This window comes from Rhinopithecus bieti, unplaced genomic scaffold (genome assembly GCF_001698545.2).
Source record: "Rhinopithecus bieti isolate Rb0 unplaced genomic scaffold, ASM169854v2 scaffold_18153, whole genome shotgun sequence".
Taxonomy (NCBI): Eukaryota; Metazoa; Chordata; class Mammalia; order Primates; family Cercopithecidae; genus Rhinopithecus; species Rhinopithecus bieti.
In genome coordinates, this window is record NW_016809139.1 from 625,435 (window position 1) to 649,170 (window position 23,736).

The 23,736-nt window shown below is 59.1% G+C and overlaps 1 protein-coding gene across 1 annotated transcript in view; it reads right to left on the reverse strand.

Moving 5' to 3' along the window:
• Nucleotides 1-23,736, reverse strand: part of COL18A1 (collagen type XVIII alpha 1 chain) — a 59,671-nt gene that overhangs the window by 21,094 nt on the left and 14,841 nt on the right. Inside the window, exons 2-18 of the mRNA XM_017888656.1 lie at nt 23,139-23,683; nt 18,495-18,581; nt 16,219-16,278; nt 11,316-11,445; nt 10,111-10,187; nt 9,632-9,847; nt 9,284-9,310; nt 7,120-7,182; nt 6,928-7,014; nt 6,554-6,607; nt 6,219-6,377; nt 5,146-5,208; nt 4,347-4,373; nt 2,922-3,053; nt 2,418-2,480; nt 1,480-1,506; nt 411-446 (exon numbers count right to left, since the gene is read on the reverse strand). Coding sequence (XP_017744145.1) covers nt 411-446; nt 1,480-1,506; nt 2,418-2,480; nt 2,922-3,053; nt 4,347-4,373; nt 5,146-5,208; nt 6,219-6,377; nt 6,554-6,607; nt 6,928-7,014; nt 7,120-7,182; nt 9,284-9,310; nt 9,632-9,847; nt 10,111-10,187; nt 11,316-11,445; nt 16,219-16,278; nt 18,495-18,581; nt 23,139-23,683 — 1,853 coding nt within the window. The remainder of the gene's footprint in view (nt 1-410; nt 447-1,479; nt 1,507-2,417; nt 2,481-2,921; nt 3,054-4,346; nt 4,374-5,145; nt 5,209-6,218; nt 6,378-6,553; nt 6,608-6,927; nt 7,015-7,119; nt 7,183-9,283; nt 9,311-9,631; nt 9,848-10,110; nt 10,188-11,315; nt 11,446-16,218; nt 16,279-18,494; nt 18,582-23,138; nt 23,684-23,736) is intronic.

Consider the following 23,736-nt stretch of genomic DNA (forward strand, 5'->3'; position numbering starts at 1 on the left):
GGGAAGCCGGTGGCAGGGGCTGAAGGGGCCTGCACCGTCAGACAGCTGGGAGGAAGGAAGGCCATGTTCCTGACGCAGTCAAACCAGGGGGTACCCTGGGGTTGGGTGCCCTACAGGTGGGTGTTCTGGGGGTTGCCTTTGAAACTAGCACGTCTTCAATTATAAAGAAACAAAGCAGTGCGAGGAAGAGCAGGCGAGGCTGCCCCGAGTGGATCTCCACAGGCGTCCGCCTGGGCCCTCCCTGCCTCTGCCTGGACATGTCCCCGTCCAGTATTTCATCTCAGCCACTCTGGCCAGGACCCCACAGCCCACCCAGCGCTGGAGGGGGTGCCCAGAGCCTACATGGGGTGAGGAGGCTCCCAGGGCTGTGGACTGTGGCCTTGGGGCCCTCTGCCAGGCACAGAGCTTACCTTGGCTCCCCGCAGCCCAGGCACGCCAGGATCCCCCTAAGTGAATAAAGTGGGCTTGGTAAGCATCTGCTTGGGCCGGCCCCGTCCTCAGGCAGCGTCCATCCCGGGGGCAGGGAAGGGTGAGTTACCCAGGATGCATTTCACCGCCCTCCCCCAGCCCAGAGCCGAGGGGTCCCAGGGACACTGAGCAACTTGTGCAGGGACCCTGTGGTCCCCGCTGGCCAAAGGCACCCGGCCTGGACTGCTGTGGAGCCTGGGGACATATCCCATCACTAGGACTGCAGGCAGAACCCCGCTGAGATGGCCTCATTTAAACAATTTAAGAAATCGAATACATGGATCTTCCAAAAAGCCTTTTGCAATGCCCCAACATCTTGCGAATGAAAGCAAAGCATTCTCAAAGGAGTGGGTGCCACGGTAGGGGCTGGTGACAAGTGAAAGTCCAGTCCCAGGGTGGGCCCCATGTGCCCTTGGCCCCCACGCAGCAGAGGACACATTGATGAGCGCACAGCGGGGTGAAAGGTGGCTGCTGCCCAGGGCCCAGGAGAGGAGCCTCCAGGCTCACCCCTCAGGCACCTGCCCTGGGAGCTTCGGGGTCTGGGCAAGGGTGGGGTCTTTGGGGCCAGGCTGGGGGCTGCTGTCCCCCAGGGACAGGGGAAGCAGAGGACAAAGCTCCTGGGTCCTACAAGGTCACCACGCCTCTGTCCCTGAGCCCAGGAGCCCACCTGTCCCTGAAGCTGAGGTGGGAACCCCGGGTTCTTCTCCTATGCCCCTCTTTTCAGCCCGAGTCTGAGAATATGCTTCAGGTGTGTGAACCCAGGAAACTTGATTCCTGGGCTTTGGAGAGAGAACGGGACAATGGCCCCTTAACGCTGGAAGTCTGGGTTGGAGGAGTATGTGATTATTTCTGTTAGGCTTTTTTGCTGTATTTTGCAAATTTCCCAGGATGAATTCATCCTACTCCTGCCATCAGAAAACCCAAGGGAAGGCCCTGTCTCTCCCAGCCCGGGGGTGCCGAGGCCAGGGCCAAGCCAGCGACCGCAGAAACCCAGGCGCATCCGTCACTGACCTTCAGTCCTGGCAGGCCGGGGGGTCCCTGTCAGGGCAGAGGAGACACAGCGTTAGTGCAGCTGGAGGCCCTGCTGTGAGATGCTTCTCCCACAAGAAAAGCCCGCTAGTAATAGTCAAGAATTAAAAATGTGTGTGTAAAAGGAAATGTACTGACTTAAAATGGTAAAGCCATTCTAACTTACTATAGAATCAATTAGGTTCTGCCTAATTGAAATTTCTCATTCATTTTGCTCAGAGTAAGAAATGTGTCCCAGACACCCGTGCTCTCAACAGGCTGAGTCTCTGAGCCTGAAGCTGGACGCTGTGGCTTCAGCCGCCCCATGTGGCTCTTGGGCAGGGCTGTGGCCCTGGGGGCTCCTCCATGCTGGCGCCACGGGAGAGATGGTGGCGTGGAGGGGACAGCGGGGGTGGGGGAGGAAGGAGCTGCCGGTCCCTGGGTCTGCCCCTGACACATCTGAGCTGTCTGAACACAGTTGTTTGGGGATTTAGGTCACTCTTTGCTGGCCCTAACCCTGAACAGTATATATGTTAACAGTAGAACAAGGTGGAGATTTCATAGGAATTTCAGATTCTACTCAGGCCAAACATTTGTTACTTCCCAAAACTGGTGCCACAAAAAGAATCTGATGACTCGAATTTCCCCAGAAAGTCCTGTCCTTCAGGCGGCATGCGGCCCCACGCTCCTTTGTCTTGACCACCCACAGTGTCTCCCACTTTGCAGACCAGGCCCTCATCCCGTGACTTTACTTCAATGAAGGGGCATCTCCAAGGAGCGAGGGTGGCCCACGGTGCACAGCGCCTGCCACACGCGGCCCTCACAGCTCTGCAGGGCGGCGTCCAGCCCATGCAAGTCTGGTGGCTCTCAGGGACACCCTCCTGCCCCAAGCAACACTCCCTCAGCCCTCAGAGCTGGCCATGCCCAGCTCACAAGCGTACCTGCGGCCCGTCAGCGCCTCGGGCTGTTGACCACAAGGGCCCCCCGGAGCCTTCCATGTCATCCTGGAGGAGACACACAAGACACACGTGGGCCTGTGTTGCTTCTTAGGTAAGGACCCCTCCCTGGGGCCGGCACCAACCCCTCCCTTTGGGGCCACGGTGGCCTGGGGAGCCTCCATTCTCGGATGGGGACTGTCTACCTGGTGGCAGGGCCTGGGTGGGGGCCCCCAGGGGCAGCCCATCTCGGGGCAGCTCATTCGCTCTTGGTCAGGGCACAGGTGCCGGGGTATGGCTGGGCCGAGTTCCCCATCAGCACCGTGGGGCACGGGCGACGGGAGAGAGACTCGAGCTCCACCATGGGGAATATGGAATCATGGGCCAGGGCAGTGCCAGTGAGACCACCGCCCAGGACGTGCTGCCCTGTGAGTGAGATGCCAGGGGTAGCAGGGCTGGGGCAAGGGCAGCCCCCGGCTCTCCAGGGGGTCAGGTGTAGGCGGTACTCACAAATCCAGCGGGGAGTCCCGGTCCTGGTGGCCCAGGGGGCCCAGGGGGGCCTGGTGGTCCAGCGGGTCCAGGGGCTCCTGCCAGGCCACTCTCTCCGCGAGTGCCAGCAGGACCGGGGTCTCCCTTGCTCCCCTGCGTGGAGTGAGGACAGCGTGTCAGGACCCAGCCCAGCCCCCGCTGGCCCTGCAACCCTGGTGTAAACACGTTTTCTTATGATGCCTTCTAAACCCTGCAAATCAAAAGGTAAGGAACATTCCACAAAGCAACGCAGACCTCACAGCAGCCTTTCTTCTAACTTTATGCTGGAGAGATCTGTGTGTGTGTGTGCACATACGCTGGAGATTGTGTGTGTGTGTGCATTGTGTGTGCATGCGCACGTGTATATGCACATGCATTCACTCCCAGCCTGTGTCCTCTCAGCCCCTCCTGGTGCTCTCACCACCTGACTCGCTGCTGTCCTCTTCCTCATGCCTCTCCCCACTGGCCTTCCTTCCCTCATCACCCCCAGCCTGGAGCTTGGCCGTGCTCTGGGGGAAGTTCCCTGTTAGTGCCAACCCTGTCCAGCCCAAGGTGAGGAGCTCCTGATGTTTTGGACATGATTCGAGTGTGTGGCCCACAGAGGCCTGGATCCTCCAGGGGACCTCTGGGGGCATGTGTGGTGGTGGGGTCAGCACGGATGCCGACTGGAGGCCCAGGACCAGCTCCCAGCACCTCCTCTGCAGGGTTCCGGCTCCTCCTCCAGCTCCACTCCAGCAGAACAGGAGGAGGAAGTGGGTCATTGTGGGGGCGTCAGATAAGCTGTCTGGTCAAGCAGGCTGTGGCCCAGACCTCAAGCTGCCCGAAGGAAGGCTGGGTCCATGGAGAGTGGCTGCCCTGAGTCCAGAGGGTCTGAGCAGACTCTGGGCCAGGCCAGGGCCGCCAAGGACACCCCGGCTGCCTTCAGCGCTCCCTCCGAGTGCCCCCGGACGCTCATGAGCCTGCAGGGCAGGTGGATGGGGCTCGTCTGTGGGAGGATGTTGGGGGGCCCAGCTCAGGGCCCTCCCCAGGCCACAGGTGACCTCTCCACCTGCAGTGGCCCAGCCCCTCCTCCCGAAGCTCCCAGAGCTGCTTTATCGCACTTGCCACAGGGAGCTCGCTTCCAGAGGAGCTCAGCTTCCAGGACACATCTGCCCTCAGTTCACCAGCAGACCAGAGCTCGGAGGAAGCCACATCGCAAGAGTGACAAGGGCCGAAGCCACCTCACCAGAGGGACAGAGGCCGCTGCCAGCAATTCTGGCAGGGTGGAGAGATGGCAGGATTGGGGGTCAAGGCCAGCCCCAGGAGAGCTCACTCCCTCGACCGTGGGGCCCCCACCCTCTTTGGGAGCACAACCACTGAGTGGGCACCAGGGACAGGGGACCGCTGTGCCGGGGATTCTGCTTGTACCTTATGTCCTGGGGCGCCTGCTTCACCCTGTACGGAAAAGAGCAGGGTTATGACACAATCAGACCTGCAGCACAGAGGACAGAGGAAGGCACATCGCCCTGCCAGGAACTACGCCCTGACCGGGATATCCCTGCTTTGCTGCCTGCGCCGGTTTAATAGTTTCTGAGGCTGTTGCCACTGTCATCCCCCTTTCTGGTATGGTTGGGGTCCTGAAAGGGAAGCCACAAGGGACGCCAAGCCTGATCCCAATGCTGGACCCGGCTCCCCGTGGGGCCTGGGGTCCGGATGCCTCCCCAAGGAGGGCCCTTCAGCTCAGCCACAGGCTTAGAGCCGCAAGGGGCATTTACAGCCCAAAGCAGAGCAGCTCTCATCCAAGGTCACGCTGGAGACCGCTCTCCAGGGGGCTGGACGCAGGCACCTCCCACCAGGTCCACCCACAAACGTCCGGGGCCCCGGCTCCTGGCGTCAGTCCGACAGAGGCTCGTGGCCACTGCCCCGTAACCAATGTGGAAACTTGGAGTAAGATCTCAGATCTCGCGGGGCGCCCACGTTCTTAAAACCAGTGAGTCCCGTCATTTTATCACGGTCCATGATTTCTACCCGAGCCACAGCTGCCCAGGTCTGGGCGACCTGCAGAGCCCGAGGCCCCAGGCTGTGGGGCAGTGATGGGGGGCGCTATTCCTGGCACTTCCCCTTCACGGACATCACCAGGCACCCCTGGACCCCCAGGGCTCGGCCAGCCCTGGCCACATGGTGTGGTGCCAAGCCCCATTCACCCTAGACTCGAGGGGAGACTTACCAGGCTGCCTTTCTGCCCCGTCCTTCCTGGGGGCCCCTCTTTTCCTGGAGGGCCTGGGGGTCCCTGGGGAAGAGCAGAGCATAGGAGATCTTGATGGCCTTCAGCCACTAAAACGATTTCTGGGTTAACAGGCTATCTGGGCTTCCACAGGTGGCCCGAAGGCAGGACACAGAGCATTCCCCAGACACAGGGCCCGGGTCCCAGGGCTCACAGGAGACCCCACAGCCTGCGCAGCCCACAGTTTCATGGCCACATTGGCAGGATGAGATGGCAGGGCCGACAGCACCACGGCCGGAAGGCACTTAACACCAGGGCTGGGGTAACCACTGCTCCCTCTGAGGGACGGTCTGGCCACACATATGAATATGGATTAGACATGTTCTTTAAGCCCAAATTGCCCCTTAGAATGGATGCTGGGGAGGGCTTGCCACGTGGCAACCAGAGAGGCCTCAGAGCCAATGGTGATGGTGAACGCCCATCAGGAGGGTTGGTTGGCTCAGGTAGGGACTGTCACGGAGGCAGGGGCATGTCATGGGTGACCTAACCACACACTCCCTGCCCTGCACGCCACGGCCACCGAGTGACCTCGGGCCACGGGATGCCAGCACAGCGTGACCCAATTACGGCAGCCATGTCTGCAGGCACCTGCTGCCCATCATGTGTGGCAGAGCCGGTGGGGAGCCTGCCACGGGGCCCTGAGACCCCATAAGTCGTGCTGGCCAAGCAGGCTCCTCCCTCCCCTGGCCCTCCGGCAGTGCTGACCTCGGCCCTCCCACCCCCACCCATGGGAATTGCTCGTGGAGACACTGTGCGGTCCGCGGACCCACAGGGCCAGAGAGGTCGGAGGCCTTGCTTGCGGTCACCCTCACTGGTCAGCACCCCCAGAACCACGGGGTGGCCACTCAGGTGCCTCCGCACACCCCAGGGTGGCCCCGAGTCCGCAGTCGTCCGCCAGCTCCCAGAGGAGATGAGGTGAGGGGCGGGGACTGGGGAGGCCTGAGGCGGGGCAGGGGCCCCACGTGGGGTGTTCACCCCCCACTCCCAGCAGACAGGGTTCGCCAGGCAGGACTTACCGGGAGGCCAGGAAACCCGGGGGGACCCTCGCGCCCAGGCACACCAGGAAGGCCGGCGGGTCCTGGGACGTCAGAACTGTTCACCCCAAAGCGGCCTGGCTCGCCGGGCAGGCCTGGGACACCAGGGGGTCCGGGGGGTCCGGGGAAGCCTCGAGGACCCTGGATGTGGGCAAACACAGATGGTCACAGCCCATGTGGCACCCACCAGGGATGACCACCCCCAAACCAGGGCTCGTCCCCACCCCCCACAGGATCCCAGCTGAATCTTGGGGGTCCGTGGCCTGTTCCTCATGGGCACAGACATCGGGCAGCGCCGCAGGTTAAGGGCCACTCACCCGCAGGGCCTCCAGATCGCCACCGAAGCCAGATCCCTCCATGTCAATGAAGGTCTGAGGAGAAGAGCCAGAGAGAAGCGTTGCCCTGAGCTTGGCCCCCACCTGGCCTACTCCTGGCCCTGCGCTGCAAGCTGCGTATCAAGCTGTTTCTACGAGGAGCTGAGAAACCACGGCCCCTCTGCTGCCCCCAGAGAAGCCTGAAGGCAGGTGAGTGGGAGCTCCCACCACACCTGTGACCCCTCAGCTCAGCTGAGACCTCATGCAAGCCCCTAAGGGTGGAGCTGATGCTCCTGGGATGGATGCCCTCCCAGAAGTAGTACCTGCTTTTGAGGAGGGCAGACCCCAGGTCACAGGAAGCCAAGGGCGGGACTCACCAGTTTGTCATGTCTGAAGGAGGGTCCTGGGGGCCCTGGAGGTCCTTGGGGTCCTGGGGGCCCTCTTGCTCCAACCCCGGGGTCTCCCTGAGAACACAAGACAAGCTCGTCACACCCTGGGCACGCACGCAGCCCCCACCTTGGGCCAAGGGCCAACACAGGAACGGGCCCCGCCCAGCCACGAAGACTCACCTTGTCACCCTTGGGGCCCACGTCCCCTGGAGTCCCGGGAAAGCCCTGCGGCCCGGTGTCGCCCTGGAACACAGCAGCCGGGAGCCCGGTCAGGGGAGGCACCCCACCGTGGACCGCAGCCCAGCACCCGCAGTGCTCTTCCCCCAGGCAGGGGACAGACGGGAGCTGAGCTCTTCAGGGGAGTCTCCGGGGCCCGGAAAGTAGGAGGGTGCCAGGCCCAGCAGACTGTCTCCCGCCTGAACCCAACTCGCCAGCCACGCCTCAGAGAAGCTGTGGGGAGCATCCCTCGGGAGGTCACGGCAGGTCCCCCGACGGCCTCCACAATAGCCGGTGCCTTGGGTTGTTACATATGTGTTGTGCAGTGGTATGCATGGGTATGGGTGAGGGGTGGTCGGTGTGTGCATGTGTGATATGTATGTGTGATGTGTGAGTGTGCAATGCATGGTGTGCATAACTGCACGGGGGTGTGCATTGGGTACGCATGGTGATGTGTGAGGTGTGGTGGCGTGCATCTATGATATAATAGTTGTGTGATGTGTGAGTGTCAGTGTATGGCTGTGCATAATGCCAGCGGTGTGGTGCATGTGGTATGCATGGTATGTGCTGAGAGTAGTGGTGTGTGCACCTGTGATATGTATGTGTGATGTGTCGTGTGCATGTATGGTCGTGCATAACGCAACAGTGTGTGCAGCACATGGTATGGTGTATGTGTGTAGTGCGTCGGTCATGCCGGTGTATGCCAATGTGTTGCGTGTGGTATGTTTGTATGTGTTGTGCATGTGCCCACCTGTGGTGTGTGTAATGTGTGGTGTGTGCACCACGTGGTGTGTGTAGTGTGGCATGTGTCCACATGTGTGTGGTGGGGATGTGGCATTGCAGAGGCATCTGGCGTGTTTGGCTGCACGGGTAAGACAGGTGAGGGCCTCGAGCGCGTAGGTGAAGGTCAGTGTTTTGAAGTGTCCAAGTGAGGGTGACAAAGTCGGGCAGGATTTTCTTTTCTGGATGGGAAAGTCTAAGATCAAGCCTGTTGCTGAGCCCTGTGGATCCTCATCCCACCCACTCACACATTCACACACACAAACACTCAAACACATATATGCATGCACACACATACATTAACACACGCACACACATTAACACACACACAAACGCATACACGCATGCACATGCACATACGCACACAAACACACGCGTGCACATTCACATACACTGAAACACATACATTCACACACTCAAACATGCACACACACGCACACATACACAAACACACGCACATTCACACACACGTGCGCACACACACCCACACACATTCACACACGTGCACACGTACCCACATTCACACACAAGCTCACACTCGCACACAAACAGGCACACGCACACACATGCACACACACACACACACACACACATGCATGTGTGTGCCCTGTTGTGGGTAGGCCCCGTGAATCCTCACCCCACACTCACAAGTGTGTGTACCCTGTTGCAGTGGGTGGGCCCCGTGCCGCCCCCCAGCCGACTGCCCTGCTTAGTCCACCATGGTCCTCATCGCAGGCAGCTTGGCTGTGGGGTGCCAGGCGGTCGGTAATGACCGTTCGGTGGGCACCATGAGATGCCCTCCCTGTCTTTTCAGACTTTCTAGACTGTTTTTAACTTGAACCCTCCTGTCCAGTGCTTGTGACGGCCCCACTTTCTGCCGAGTGTTACCATTCGCTGGGCAGGCTATTCCCAGATCTTTATTCGCAGTCTATCACGTCATTTCACTGTTCTTGGAAACAGTGTTGGCTGATTTTTAAAATCTGAACTGCGTGTTTTGAGACAGAAGCTCTGACTTTACAGATCCCCTGGTCGCTCCGCGCTTCTCTCTTGTCTTGCGCCCCCACCCCCCGACTTCCTTTTTCTTTGCGGTGCGTTTTCTCTCTAAGGGTTTGGAAGCTCTGCCTTTTCTCACTTCCTTTCCTTCTTCCTGGTAGTTGTGGCCTAAATGTCTCAACACAAACACGTAACTACCTATTTCCCATCAAGTTACCCTCATCTTTTCTTTACAAAATTTCATTTTCAAAACGGTTTTGCTGTGCAGTCTCCTCTTAAAAAGAGTGTCCCCAGCAACAAAGCCCTGGGGTCTAAGCAAACATCACATGGGGGTCAGAAAGAAAAGCAGACTTACCGGCTTTCCGTCTTCACCAGGGTCACCCTGGGTGTGCAAGAGAAGCCGTGAGTGATCGGAAAGGCACCGCCCGTTCCAAGTCCCCACGAGGTGGCAAAGATGCCTTCCCTGGATGTCCCGGGACCCGCACCAGGAGCCTCCTCACACCCACAAGGGCTGTGTCTGAGCAGCTCCGCCTCCCACATCTGACCACCTTCCAGCACCAACCATGCAATGGTGGTCCCAAGGATGCTGCTGACGTGCCCCAATCCCAACTCAGCTCACTCCCATGTCGGCCGCAGCCTCTCCCCGTCCTGCCTGAGCCCCCACCTCCAGAAGGCGCTGGACTGGAGGGGCAGGAGGACTCACCGGCTCGCCGTCCCTTCCAGGGGTGCCATCCCTCCCTGGCAGCCCTGGAGGTCCTTGTGGTCCGGGGACAGGTTGCAACGCTGGGCCTACAGGACCCAGGGGACTGACCGGGCACGGGAGACCCGGGGGACCCGGCAGGCAGGGGGAGCCTGGGGGGCCTGCCCGGCCAGGAGGGCCTGGAATACCTGGCTCCCCTTTCTGCCCCTTCAGGCCGCCCTGGGAATAAAGAGAACACAAGGGCCCGGGCTGGGATGAGGCCCCACACACCCTGCCCACTGTCCCGCTGTGCCCTACAGAGTTCCGGGCTGGGCTCTGCTTCCCACGGGGGACACGCAGGGTGGATGCATGCTGGCACTGTGTGCTGGGCACAAAGGAGGCACGGGTACGGAGGGGCTTCATCAGGGCTCACCAGTGAGTGGCCCGAAAGGCCACGGGTCTTTGGTTCAGAATGGTTCCAGAGCACAGGGAGGTGGCCTTACCTCTTTCACGCGGCCCCCAGGGGTCCGGACACTCCCGTCCCACGTGGAGACAGAATCTGAGCCAGGAAGTGTCTGAGCTGAGAAGAGAAGCAGAGGTGGCCACTGTCAGGTCCCCCAGGTGGCCCCAGCTCTACTCTCGGCACCCCAGATAGCCCCGGCAGCCCAAACGCTTTCAGTCCTGGACCCTGGCTGGACACCATCAGATTCCCAGCCTCAAGCTGCACTCCCCTAAGCTCTAGCTCTCAGGCACGGGAAACAGGGAGAGAGAATTTAAAATCAACAGTGAGGCCAGTGTGGCCACCTAAGCCGATGACAGCTGAAACCTGGGAGATGCTTCCTGAACTTGTTACAAGAGACCCCAGCCCCCCAAAATGGCTTATCACCCAGCATGCTTTGTCTCTCTTCCTTTTTTCCTCTTAACTTTTAATTAAAATAAAAATGAAAACCAACAGAAATCCTGCAAGAGAAGCACAGTGAATACCCAGAGCCTGTACCCAGAGCCACCATCCAGGCCTTAGCATCTCCCCACCTGCCTCACACACACACACACACACACAACACACAATACACACACACATACTACACACATCACACACACACTTTACACATGCACATCACACACATACACTACACACAATACACACACACACTACACACAACACACACACTACACACACATACACATACATTCCACATGCACATCACACACACTACACATACAACACACACATCACACACATACACGTGCACATCACACACACTACACACAATACACACACTACACACACATCACACACACATTACACATGCACATCACACACATACACTACACACAATACACTACACATACAACACACACCACGCACTGCACACCACACGTACGCTACACACAACACACACCACACACAATACACATCACACACTCTGCACACACCCCCACACACGCATGCACCATACACGCTACACACACATCACATAAACATCACATACATCACACAAACATGCACATCACACCACACATCACACACACATCAAACACGTGCCACATATTACACATACATGCACTATATACACCACACACTACACACGCCATACATCACACACACCTCAGCACCACACAAACATGCATGTTACACACCACACTCACACACGCACCACACACACCCCACACCACACCACATACACACATCCAGAAAAGAGCTTACCTCCTAATGAAGTCACCGTGGTCTGCTCCTCGATTTCTTCACTTCTGGAATCTTCCGTGTTGCTGCCTCCAGCCAAAGGTGGAGCAGTGACTGGGGGTGGCGTGGGGAGCCTGGGTTTTAGGGCTGTGCCCTGGAGGATGAGGGGAGATGGCCTGTTATTCAGCCAGCAGATGCCCGGCAGAGCCTTGCTTGGTTTGTGAAATGAAATACTTAAGATTGCAAGAAAGATAAAGAAAAATCCTCTGAAACAGGAGGGGCGCTGCAGGGCTGCGTGCAAGGGGCTTCCTTACGTGGGCTGCAGGGGTGTGGCCGCCTGTGGGCCACCCGGCTCCAGGATGGTGCCTGCCATCACCACAGAGGCCTCCTGGCGCCCGACAGGCCATGCTGGGAAGCTGATGTGAACCCGCAGAGGGTCCCTGCAGGGACCACATTCCCACACCCGTCTCTAACAGAAAGCACGGCGCCTCAGTCCTGGGGCTGGGGCCTCCCCGCTCCCCGCCCCTCCTGTGTTTTCTCAGGTGGCCCGAGCTGGGGAAAGCCCTTCCTCATGCTCCCTGCACCGCCTTCTCCTCCTGGTCGTCAGACTCACACATCCGTTCATTCCCTGGCGGCCACCCACGAGCTAACGGAGGGATGGGGCGAACGGAAGGCCAAGGTCGCCTCAAAGACCAAGGAATGTGCAGGGCAGGACCTCGTTTAAAGGAACGTCGTCTCACCAGAGACACGCGGTTGCCAGGCAGGGCTGGAGCAGGGCCTGTCCCCAGGCTCAGAGCGTCTGCCCAGCCTAGCATTCCTGTTCCCAGCCAAGAATGTGTCTTCATGGCATAGAGGCAGCTCTTGGAGCCACACCTGTGTGTGCACATGTGTGCACTGCACTGCTGGGAGGGGCTCTCCCGGGACCCTGCAGGGTGGGCTGGGCCTCGTCCGGCTACTCACCATCTCCTCCCTGAGAAGCTCCCGGGTGTCCCCGAGCCCGCTGCCAAAGTCTCCGGATGCCTGAGGAGTTTGAAAAGGGAAAGGCTGGAGAGATGGCAGCCAGGCCAGGCACCGAGCCCAGCAGGCCTGGGAAGCAAAGGAGGCTGTTCTTGCCTCCTCCTGGCCCCCTCTCGCCGCATCCAGACCTCTCTGGTGCTCTCAGAGGGGCCGCTGGGGTGGGCACGCTGGCCTTCCCTGCCCAAGCACCCTCTGAGCTTCAACAAGTCTTGTCCAATCGGGTCATGGACAGCGACGCTTCCGAAACTGCCTCAGCCGGTGGTGAGACACGCGGAGGTGGGAGACGGAACACGCTCCTCTCCTCCAGCCGGAGCCCTGCCCTGGAGGAGGCCCCACCACAGATGCTTCCCGCACAGGTTTCCCCAGCACAGGCCCCGCTGGGCCCAGGCCTGGGCTGAACCCGCACCAAGGCGGCTGGACGTTTTAAACTTCATGAAAACCCGGAAGAGAAACATCCTCAGGGTCCACTAATGACCCCTGAGGGCAAGGCAGGCCAGGGGAGGGGTGTGGCGCCTCGGAGACCCCCAGCACCCAGCAGCCTTGTCATGGCCACCAGGTGAACAATCTGGCATCTTCTGGCATGTTCCAGGCAAAAACAACGGACTTCTCGGGTGAAATATAGAAAAAAACATGAAAGTAACATGGATGTGCACACGCTGCCCACAGTTCAGCCACGGTGTCTCCTACCCACACCGCCCAGGAGTGAGGCTGTGGGTCCACGGTCACATGGGGCACGCTGTGACCTGGGCTCCCGAGTGAGAAGAATTCCTCACACCTGGGGCCGGCGGACTCCCCTTGGCTTCCACGAGATTCCACACACCCCAACACACACGCCGCACAACACACACGCCACACAACACACACGCCGCACAACACACACGCCGCACAACACACACACCCCAACACACAGGCACAGACACAGAGACACACACACGAGATTCCACACACCCCAATACACATGCCACACAACACACACAGACACAGAGACACACACCACACAGAGATTCCACACAGCCCACCAACACACACCCCATTGACACACACACCCCACCGACACACACCCCAACACACAGGTACACAGAGACACACACACGAGATTCCACACACCCCAGCAACACACACGCCATACAACACACAGACACAGAAACACATGCACCATGCAGACATACAGACACAACACACAAGACAGAGACACACACCAGACATACACACACACAGACATGCACACATCCACACATAGACACACCACACACAGAGACACACCACAGACACAGAGACACACACACAACACCCAAGACAGACACACCACAGAGACACACCACACACAGACACACCACAGACATGCAGACATAACACATAAGACAGACACACACACCACACAGACATACAAACACAAAACAGACATGCACACATCCACACACAACACCCAAGACAGACACACCACACACACACACACGACACACAGACACACCACACAAAGACACACAGAGACACATACCACACACAACACACAAGACAGACACACCACACCTACACCACACACACACCACACAAGACACAGACACACCACACACGCACACACACTTTGCTGAGCTGCCTAATATCCTTCGTCTCACCAGCTGCCATGGAGGGTGGTTTCTGGTGTTTATTTTCTGCTTTGTATTTGTTTTATATGGGAAAGTTTAGGGTAAGGAAGGGCTCCGAGGTGTTACAGGAGAGCATGGAAATGGTATCGCAGCTTCCCGGTACCCAAAGTGGCATCTTTTGGGACTTTTCCTGTCACAGCCCTTGGCCCTGAACTCCGCGTGCCAGGGGTTGAGGGAGATCCCACCCGGGTCCCGGCTGTCACTCACCCCATCTGAGTCATCGCCTTCCTCGTCCAGGCAGTGCATGGGGCCCACCTGGGGTCCCTGCGCACCTTCAGCTCAGCGATCATCCCCTAAATGCAGACAGAGAAAGGGGTCACCAGCGGTCCTGAGGCGGCAGCGGCAACCCCGGCACTGCCTGAGCTCCAGATTTCGGCGGCCCACAGAGGGCTGGAGCGTCTCGGGGAGGGAAGGGGTCTCGGGCAGCCTCCTGGTGGTGCCTTATGGTAGGAAGACGTGGTGAGACCCAGGGGGGTCCTGGGCACTTTCGTGTGGAAAGCACCCGGCTGGGCGGAGGCTGCTCCCTCAGACTCAGCTCATCCGAGGCGGCTGATGGGCCACCTGAGTGCTATGGGTTTAGAACCACAGTGGGCGTGGCTCGATCCAAGGCCTGGGAGAGAGGGGCAGATTCGAGGGGCTGCAGGTCAAGTTCCCCAACCCCAAGTCCTGGGAGCTTTACACAAGCCCCAGGCGGCCTCATCTCCCGACTCGGACTAACCAAGGCAGCACCACGGCTTTGCTTTCTTTGAACTTTACCTTTTCATAAAAGCAAAACCCAGAAGCCAAGGACCCAAACGCCGCAGGTGTAGGGGAGTTTCCTGGGTCTCTGCGCCCATTCCATCTGGAGCCGATCTCACTCATCCACCCACCCACCCGCCGCTCCCTCCGGCATCCTCAGTCCTGGGCTGAGTGCCAGGGTGCCTGCCCCTGCCCTCTCGGGTCCTGGCGCGGCCGGCAGTGTCTCGTGAGACGCAGGCTGGGGACGCTGGGCAGGGACACAGCAGGGCGCAACGTCCTAAGCCTCAAGCGAGCAGCTCATCGGGGAGAGGACGCTGGGAGGGGCTTTGGCAGGAAGAGGGGCTGCCAGGTGGGGCTGTGCACAGGACCAGGAGCTCCACTGGCCGCACTGCAGGTTCTGCATCCTGGCCTAGATTTCAGAGCCAAGTGAGGCCAGGTGGAGCCTGGGGCTCCCCACGCCAGCTGGGCCCTGAAGCCCAGGCAGGTGGCTCAGGAGTGGGGCCTGNAAACATGCATGTTACACACCACACTCACACACGCACCACACACACCCCACACCACACCACATACACACATCCTGAAAAGAGCTTACCTCCTAATGAAGTCACCGTGGTCTGCTCCTCGATTTCTTCACCTCTGGAATCTTCCGTGTTGCTGCCTCCAGCCAAAGGTGGAGCAGTGACTGGGGTGGCGTGGGGAGCCTGGGTTTTAGGGCTGTGCCCTGGAGGATGAGGGGAGATGGCCTGTTATTCAGCCAGCAGATGCCCGGCAGAGCCTTGCTTGGTTTGTGAAATGAAATACTTAAGATTGCAAGAAAGATAAAGAAAATCCTCTGAAACAGGAGGGGCGCTGCAGGGCTGCGTGCAAGGGGCTTCCTTACGTGGGCTGCAGGGGTGTGGCCGCCTGTGGGCCACCCGGCTCCAGGATGGTGCCTGCCATCACCACAGAGGCCTCCTGGCGCCCGACAGGCCATGCTGGGAAGCTGATGTGAACCCGCAGAGGGTCCCTGCAGGGACCACATTCCCACACCCGTCTCTAACAGAAAGCACGGCGCCTCAGTCCTGGGGCTGGGGCCTCCCCGCTCCCCGCCCCTCCTGTGTTTTCTCAGGTGGCCCGAGCTGGGGAAAGCCCTTCCTCATGCTCCCTGCACCGCCTTCTCCTCCTGGTCGTCAGACTCACACATCCGTTCATTCCCTGGCGGCCACCCACGAGCTAACGGAGGGATGGGGCGAACGGAAGGCCAAGGTCGCCTCAAAGACCAAGGAATGTGCAGGGCAGGACCTCGTTTAAAGGAACGTCGTCTCACCAGAGACACGCGGTTGCCAGGCAGGGCTGGAGCAGGGCCTGTCCCCAGGCTCAGAGCGTCTGCCCAGCCTAGCATTCCTGTTCCCAGCCAAGAATGTGTCTTCATGGCATAGAGGCAGCTCTTGGAGCCACACCTGTGTGTGCACATGTGTGCACTGCACTGCTGGGAGGGGCTCTCCCGGGACCCTGCAGGGTGGGCTGGGCCTCGTCCGGCTACTCACCATCTCCTCCCTGAGAAGCTCCCGGGTGTCCCCGAGCCCGCTGCCAAAGTCTCCGGATGCCTGAGGAGTTTGAAAAGGGAAAGGCTGGAGAGATGGCAGCCAGGCCAGGCACCGAGCCCAGCAGGCCTGGGAAGCAAAGGAGGCTGTTCTTGCCTCCTCCTGGCCCCTCTCGCCGCATCCAGACCTCTCTGGTGCTCTCAGAGGGGCCGCTGGGGTGGGCACGCTGGCCTTCCCTGCCCAAGCACCCTCTGAGCTTCAACAAGTCTTGTCCAATCGGGTCATGGACAGCGACGCTTCCGAAACTGCCTCAGCCGGTGGTGAGACACGCGGAGGTGGGAGACGGAACACGCTCCTCTCCTCCAGCCGGAGCCCTGCCCTGGAGGAGGCCCCACCACAGATGCTTCCCGCACAGGTTTCCCCAGCACAGGCCCCGCTGGGCCCAGGCCTGGGCTGAACCCGCACCAAGGCGGCTGGACGTTTTAAACTTCATGAAAACCCGGAAGAGAAACATCCTCAGGGTCCACTAATGACCCCTGAGGGCAAGGCAGGCCAGGGGAGGGGTGTGGCGCCTCGGAGACCCCAGCACCCAGCAGCCTTGTCATGGCCACCAGGTGAACAATCTGGCATCTTCTGGCATGTTCCAGGCAAAACAACGGACTTCTCGGGTGAAATATAGAAAAAAACATGAAAGTAACATGGATGTGCACACGCTGCCCACAGTTCAGCCACGGTGTCTCCTACCCACACCGCCCAGGAGTGAGGCTGTGGGTCCACGGTCACATGGGGCACGCTGTGACCTGGGCTCCCGAGTGAGAAGAATTCCTCACACCTGGGGCCGGCGGACTCCCCTTGGCTTCCACGAGATTCCACACACCCCAACACACACGCCGCACAACACACACGCCACACAACACACACGCCGCACAACACACACGCCGCACAACACACACACCCCAACACACAGGCACAGACACAGAGACACACACACGAGATTCCACACACCCCAATACACATGCCACACAACACACACAGACACAGAGACACACACCACACAGAGATTCCACACAGCCCACCAACACACACCCCATTGACACACACACCCCACCGACACACACCCCAACACACAGGTACACAGAGACACACACACGAGATTCCACACACCCCAGCAACACACACGCCATACAACACACAGACACAGAAACACATGCACCATGCAGACATACAGACACAACACACAAGACAGAGACACACACCAGACATACACACACACAGACATGCACACATCCACACATAGACACACCACACACAGAGACACACCACAGACACAGAGACACACACACAACACCCAAGACAGACACACCACAGAGACACACCACACACAGACACACCACAGACACACTAAACACACAGACACACCACAGACATGCAGACACACCACACACCTGCACACACAAGACAAACACCACACAGAGACACACACAGAGACACACCACACACAGAGACACCACACAGAGATGCACTACACACACAGACACACCACAGACACACATGACACACAAGACAGACACACCACAGACACACCACACACCCACACACACAAGATACACACACCACACAGAGACACACAGAGACACACACCACATACGCACACAAGACAGACACATCACACAGATATACACACACAAAAACACATCCACACACAACCCACAAGACAGACAGAGACACACCACACACACATACCACACACAGACACACCACAGACATGCAGACATAACACATAAGACAGACACACACACCACACAGACATACAAACACAAAAACAGACATGCACACATCCACACACAACACCCAAGACAGACACACCACACACACACACACGACACACAGACACACCACACAAAGACACACAGAGACACATACCACACACAACACACAAGACAGACACACCACACCTACACCACACACACACCACACAAGACACAGACACACCACACACGCACACACACTTTGCTGAGCTGCCTAATATCCTTCGTCTCACCAGCTGCCATGGAGGGTGGTTTCTGGTGTTTATTTTCTGCTTTGTATTTGTTTTTATATGGGAAAGTTTAGGGTAAGGAAGGGCTCCGAGGTGTTACAGGAGAGCATGGAAATGGTATCGCAGCTTCCCGGTACCCAAAGTGGCATCTTTTGGGACTTTTCCTGTCACAGCCCTTGGCCCTGAACTCCGCGTGCCAGGGGTTGAGGGAGATCCCACCCGGGTCCCGGCTGTCACTCACCCCATCTGAGTCATCGCCTTCCTCGTCCAGGCAGTGCATGGGGCCCACCTGGGGGTCCCTGCGCACCTTCAGCTCAGCGATCATCCCCTAAATGCAGACAGAGAAAGGGGTCACCAGCGGTCCTGAGGCGGCAGCGGCAACCCCGGCACTGCCTGAGCTCCAGATTTCGGCGGCCCACAGAGGGCTGGAGCGTCTCGGGGAGGGAAGGGGTCTCGGGCAGCCTCCTGGTGGTGCCTTATGGTAGGAAGACGTGGTGAGACCCAGGGGGGTCCTGGGCACTTTCGTGTGGAAAGCACCCGGCTGGGCGGAGGCTGCTCCCTCAGACTCGGCTCATCCGAGGCGGCTGATGGGCCACCTGAGTGCTATGGGTTTAGAACCACAGTGGGCGTGGCTCGATCCAAGGCCTGGGAGAGAGGGGCAGATTCGAGGGGCTGCAGGTCAAGTTCCCCAACCCCAAGTCCTGGGAGCTTTACACAAGCCCCAGGCGGCCTCATCTCCCGACTCGGACTAACCAAGGCAGCACCACGGCTTTGCTTTCTTTGAACTTTACCTTTTCATAAAAAGCAAAACCCAGAAGCCAAGGACCCAAACGCCGCAGGTGTAGGGGAGTTTCCTGGGTCTCTGCGCCCATTCCATCTGGAGCCGATCTCACTCATCCACCCACCCACCCGCCGCTCCCTCCGGCATCCTCAGTCCTGGGCTGAGTGCCAGGGTGCCTGCCCCTGCCCTCTCGGGTCCTGGCGCGGCCGGCAGTGTCTCGTGAGACGCAGGCTGGGGACGCTGGGCAGGGACACAGCAGGGCGCAACGTCCTAAGCCTCAAGCGAGCAGCTCATCGGGGGAGAGGACGCTGGGAGGGGCTTTGGCAGGAAGAGGGGCTGCCAGGTGGGGGCTGTGCACAGGACCAGGAGCTCCACTGGCCGCACTGCAGGTTCTGCATCCTGGCCTAGATTTCAGAGCCAAGTGAGGCCAGGTGGAGCCTGGGGCTCCCCACGCCAGCTGGGCCCTGAAGCCCAGGCAGGTGGCTCAGGAGTGGGGCCTGAGCCTGCAGGATGGGGTGTGAGTGCTGAGTGTATGGGCACATGTGCGTAAGACCATGCATCTCCGTGGACACATGTGTGCAAACATGAGATCATGTATGCACACGTGAGTTCATGCATGGGGCATGTGGACCCCATGAGCCCCCTGGGTGTGCATGGGTTTCCCACAGAACGCACCAGCGGTTCTCGGCGTCACATTGCAGGGGAGTGGCATTGCCTACAGCACCCCGGGTAGGCCAGGGGCAGCACTGCGGGGTCCAGGGTCCACCGTCCACCAGGACCTGCTGCGTGGGGGCGGGGCAGCAGCCTTCACATTCAAGAGCCCCCAGGTCATGCCCGGGGAAGGAGCTGGGGTTGCATTCTAGCCCTGGGGCAGCCCGGGCAGGGGGGTGCCGAGAGTGCATCTTAGGTGGTCTTGGTGTGGGGGAGGGGCTGGGCATTCCTGACATCCATCCCCACGCAGACATGCACCGTCCAGAGAGGCCTGTGAGGCCCTGACAACCCTGACATGTGGCCGCCATGCTCTCCGGCCACAGCGCTCTCCTGAGGGTGCTCCCAAGGGCACCGACGCCTTCTGCACGGGGCTACAGGGTGCCTGGGTCGGGGGCAGCTACAGAGGGCAGAGAAGCTCTGAGCCTGTCTGGCCACTGGCTCCAGAGGTGGGGCAGACGGCACTAGTGCAAAAGCCACAGGCCCACTGCAAATATTTAAGGGACTTAGGACTGAAAGTTATGAAATCCGGAGACACCCGAAACAGAGATCACAGGAATTCTGTTAGGGAAAAGCGTGTAAAATGCTTCCCGACATGCTGCAGCCTCAGCGCCCTGGAAATCAGGACACAGCTGGAAATGATGATCACTGCAACAGCACAGCTGGGGGGGGTGCATGATTTCCCGGGAGACGGCCACTGACAAACCCGACTCAAGAAAGTGAACCTGAAAAGACCAACAACGCCCCAGGACTCTTACGACGAGGAACACAACCAAGGCCCCGGGGGGCTCTGTCGGACGCCGCCGAGGCCGGGGGTCCCAGGCACCATCTGTGGCAGCGTTGGGGGCACTGCAGCCTCGTGGAGTCTGAGGAGGAGGAAGCCTCGGTTTCCTCCCTGCTCCCAAAGCTCTGTGCTTGTTTCTGCCAAAAATGATGAGTCATACAACTTGAATGTTTCTTTCCCAAGAATCTCAATTCAGAAGTCTGAGAAAATCTTGTGCTGAGCAATTTCACCTTCTTCTCTACCACACAAGCGTGCTTCTCCTCTCCCCAGCTGGAATCTCATCTAAGACCCAAAGAGAAAGTTCCTGACGCCTGAGGCCTGCAGGGACCTGACACAGAGATCAACCAACACAGCCTTCAGCACACAGCCCGCAGTGCGCCACCCACACCCAGCAGCACACGGCCTGCGGCACGCCACCCACACCCAGCAGCACACGGCCCGCGGCACGCCACCCACGCCCAGCAGCACACGGCCCCCGGCGCACCACCCACGCCCAGCAGCACACACCCTGCAGTGCGCCACCCAGGCCCAGCAGGGCCCCAGCCCAGGGCCCGACCCAGGGCCCTCTAGCTCCTTCCTGTTCCAGCTCTCTGACCTTCCAAGGTTTCACTGGGCTGTGTAAATCATGGTGTCTTCTTCAGGCCAGATTTAACCACATAAGCACATCAAATCTCAGCCGGGCGCAGTGGCTCACACCTATCATCCCAGCACTTTGAGAGGCTTAGGCAGGTGGATCACCTGAGGTCAGGAGCTCGAGACCAGCCTGACCAATATGGTGAAACACCATCTCTACTAAAAATACAAAAATTAGCCAGGCGTGGTGGTCGGTGTCTGTAATCCCAGCTACTTGGGAGGCTGAGGCAGGAGAATCACATGAACCCAGGAGGCAGAGGTTGCAGTGAACCAAGATCACCCCATCGCACTCCAACCTGGGCAACAGAGCGAGACTCCATCTAAAACAAACAGAACCAAAAAACCCAAAAAAACCCCAAAAAACCACACATCAAATCCCAATGGTCAAAAAAAAAAAAAAAAAAGACAAGGTGGAAATAAAGTCTGCAGCATGCAGAACCAAAGAGTAGTTTCTTTTACATGTAAGGAGTTTGTATAAATCAATGAGAGTTGGGCCCACCGAAAACACAGAGAACATAAACCAGTCAGTCACAAAGGAAGAAATACAGACAATAAACAAGTGACAACATGAAAGTTTGTCCTCACTAACAGTCCAAGAAATGCAAAATTAAACACCCAGACCCGCTTTTCCTACACATCTAACTGGGAAGTGGGACTTCGCTGATGAGGAGGCCTTCCCTGCAGGGCGGCGGCCCGGCTCTCCGCAGCACCATCGGGCACAGCTGCGTACCCACGTACCCGAGCTCTCGGCACTTGGCCGCTTTTCCTTACAGCGTTAAAGATGTACAGCACTTGTGGGCGACTTTATTCCACCAAGAAATGGCTGGGGATTCACACAACAAATTGCCTCTCACAGGAGGGGGTGACTCTGACTTCTTTCCCGGCAATCATGTTTGTGATCAAGAGGAAAACAAAGAGGCCCAGTTTGGTGTCAACGTCCTAGCGGCTCCTGAGCTCTGAGGGTTAAAAGTTCCTGCCAAAGGTGAAAGGTCAGCTTTCAGAACCCTCAGACACCAGGACTTAGAACAACTTCAAACAAACAGCCCTTGTCAGGGCAATAGTTAACCTTCTGTCCCCTGTGGCCCGCCAGGGCAGGGGCGTCCCAGCTGCAGGCCAGCTTGAATGTTAGAATTCAGGGACTTGGGAGACAGTGCCAGCTGAGGTCACCCACACGGCTGTTCCCAGCCAAAGGTTCCCAGAAATGCAGGGGCTTTGGACATAGACCCCACATGGGTTTAGGGCTCTGTCCGCTCCCCCAGCCCCAAGAAATGAAGGCGCATTGGAGGGACTTCTCAGAGACTCAGGTGGAGACGGCCACACGCCATCACCACTGGGGGATCCCACCACATGCTCCGAAGTGGAGTCTCACAGGCACCCTTGCTGAAGGTGCTGACCTGAAGGGCCACCCTGAGCCCCTGGTCCCAGCCGGTGTGGAGTCACCACAGGAGAACCCTGCTGGGACCGACACCCTGCTGCCGCCAGCTTTGGATCATTCATTGTTTTCAACAAGGACCCCAGCTTTCATTCTGCATGGGGCCCCGAGGCTTGTGGCTGGGCCCAGACTCGGTCCCCACTCACCCAACCTGCTGGTCAGAGGTCGGGAGCCCCAGTTCACCACGGGGCTTGGCATAGGCCTGGGGATGTCTCTGGATCATGGGGTCACGGCTGGGGTGGATATCTAGTTACAAAGTTGTTCAAATGGGGCCCTCCTAGGCTGGGCTTTGGTGTCTCAGAGAAACCACAGAAGCCCAGGGCAACCCTTCCTAGGGGCACAGGAGCCAGGGAGCCAAGAAAGTGAATGCTACCCCAGCCGGGCCGGCCAAGAACCCGGGAGGCCTGCACTGGAGGCCGGGGCTGACCACAGCTGGGGTGGGGCTCTCCTCTTCAGGCTGCAGCTCTGTCCCTGTCCCAGGGGCCCACCTCCACCCCACCCTACCCTGGCTGCTCCAGCCCCCCGGCAACAGCATAGTGGGGGTTACCTGGAACTTGTCAGGGTCCGCTCCTCCTGCCTGCGCCACGAAGAGCCCGGCGCCAGGCTCTAGCTCCAGACCCCGTGAGGACCGAGCAAGCGGCATTCTCTGGAACTCCTCACAGTCCACGTAGAGGGCCACGTAGCCGCCCTCCACACTGAGTGCGAAGTGTGTCCACTGGCCGACGAAGGCAGGGAGCTGGAAGCTGGCGGCTGTGTGGGTCTGGCCTGCACCTGGCTCCGTGTAGAGCAGGGAGATGTCCTGGTGCCCGTCCCGCACCCCAGAGAGCTTCACGCCCAGCGAGACCACTGCCTGCGCCGCGTCGGTGATGGCAAACAGCACCCCTGGGCCCTCCGTGGCCGGCTGGATGTGGAACAGCAGCGAGAAGTCACGGAAGAAGAGGCTGGGGAAGTGGTACCGGGCCACTTGGCCGCTGTTGGCATCTGGCCCAAAGACATAGGCCAGCCCGACGTCGGGGTCATCCGTCTGGGTGATTTGCTGGGGCGGAGGGTCCCCAAGGAGCTGCAGCAGCCCCACCTCCTCGCCGACGCTCTCTGCAAAAAGAAAGACAGCTGGTGAGGTGGCTGTGCAGGACAGAACCAGGGGC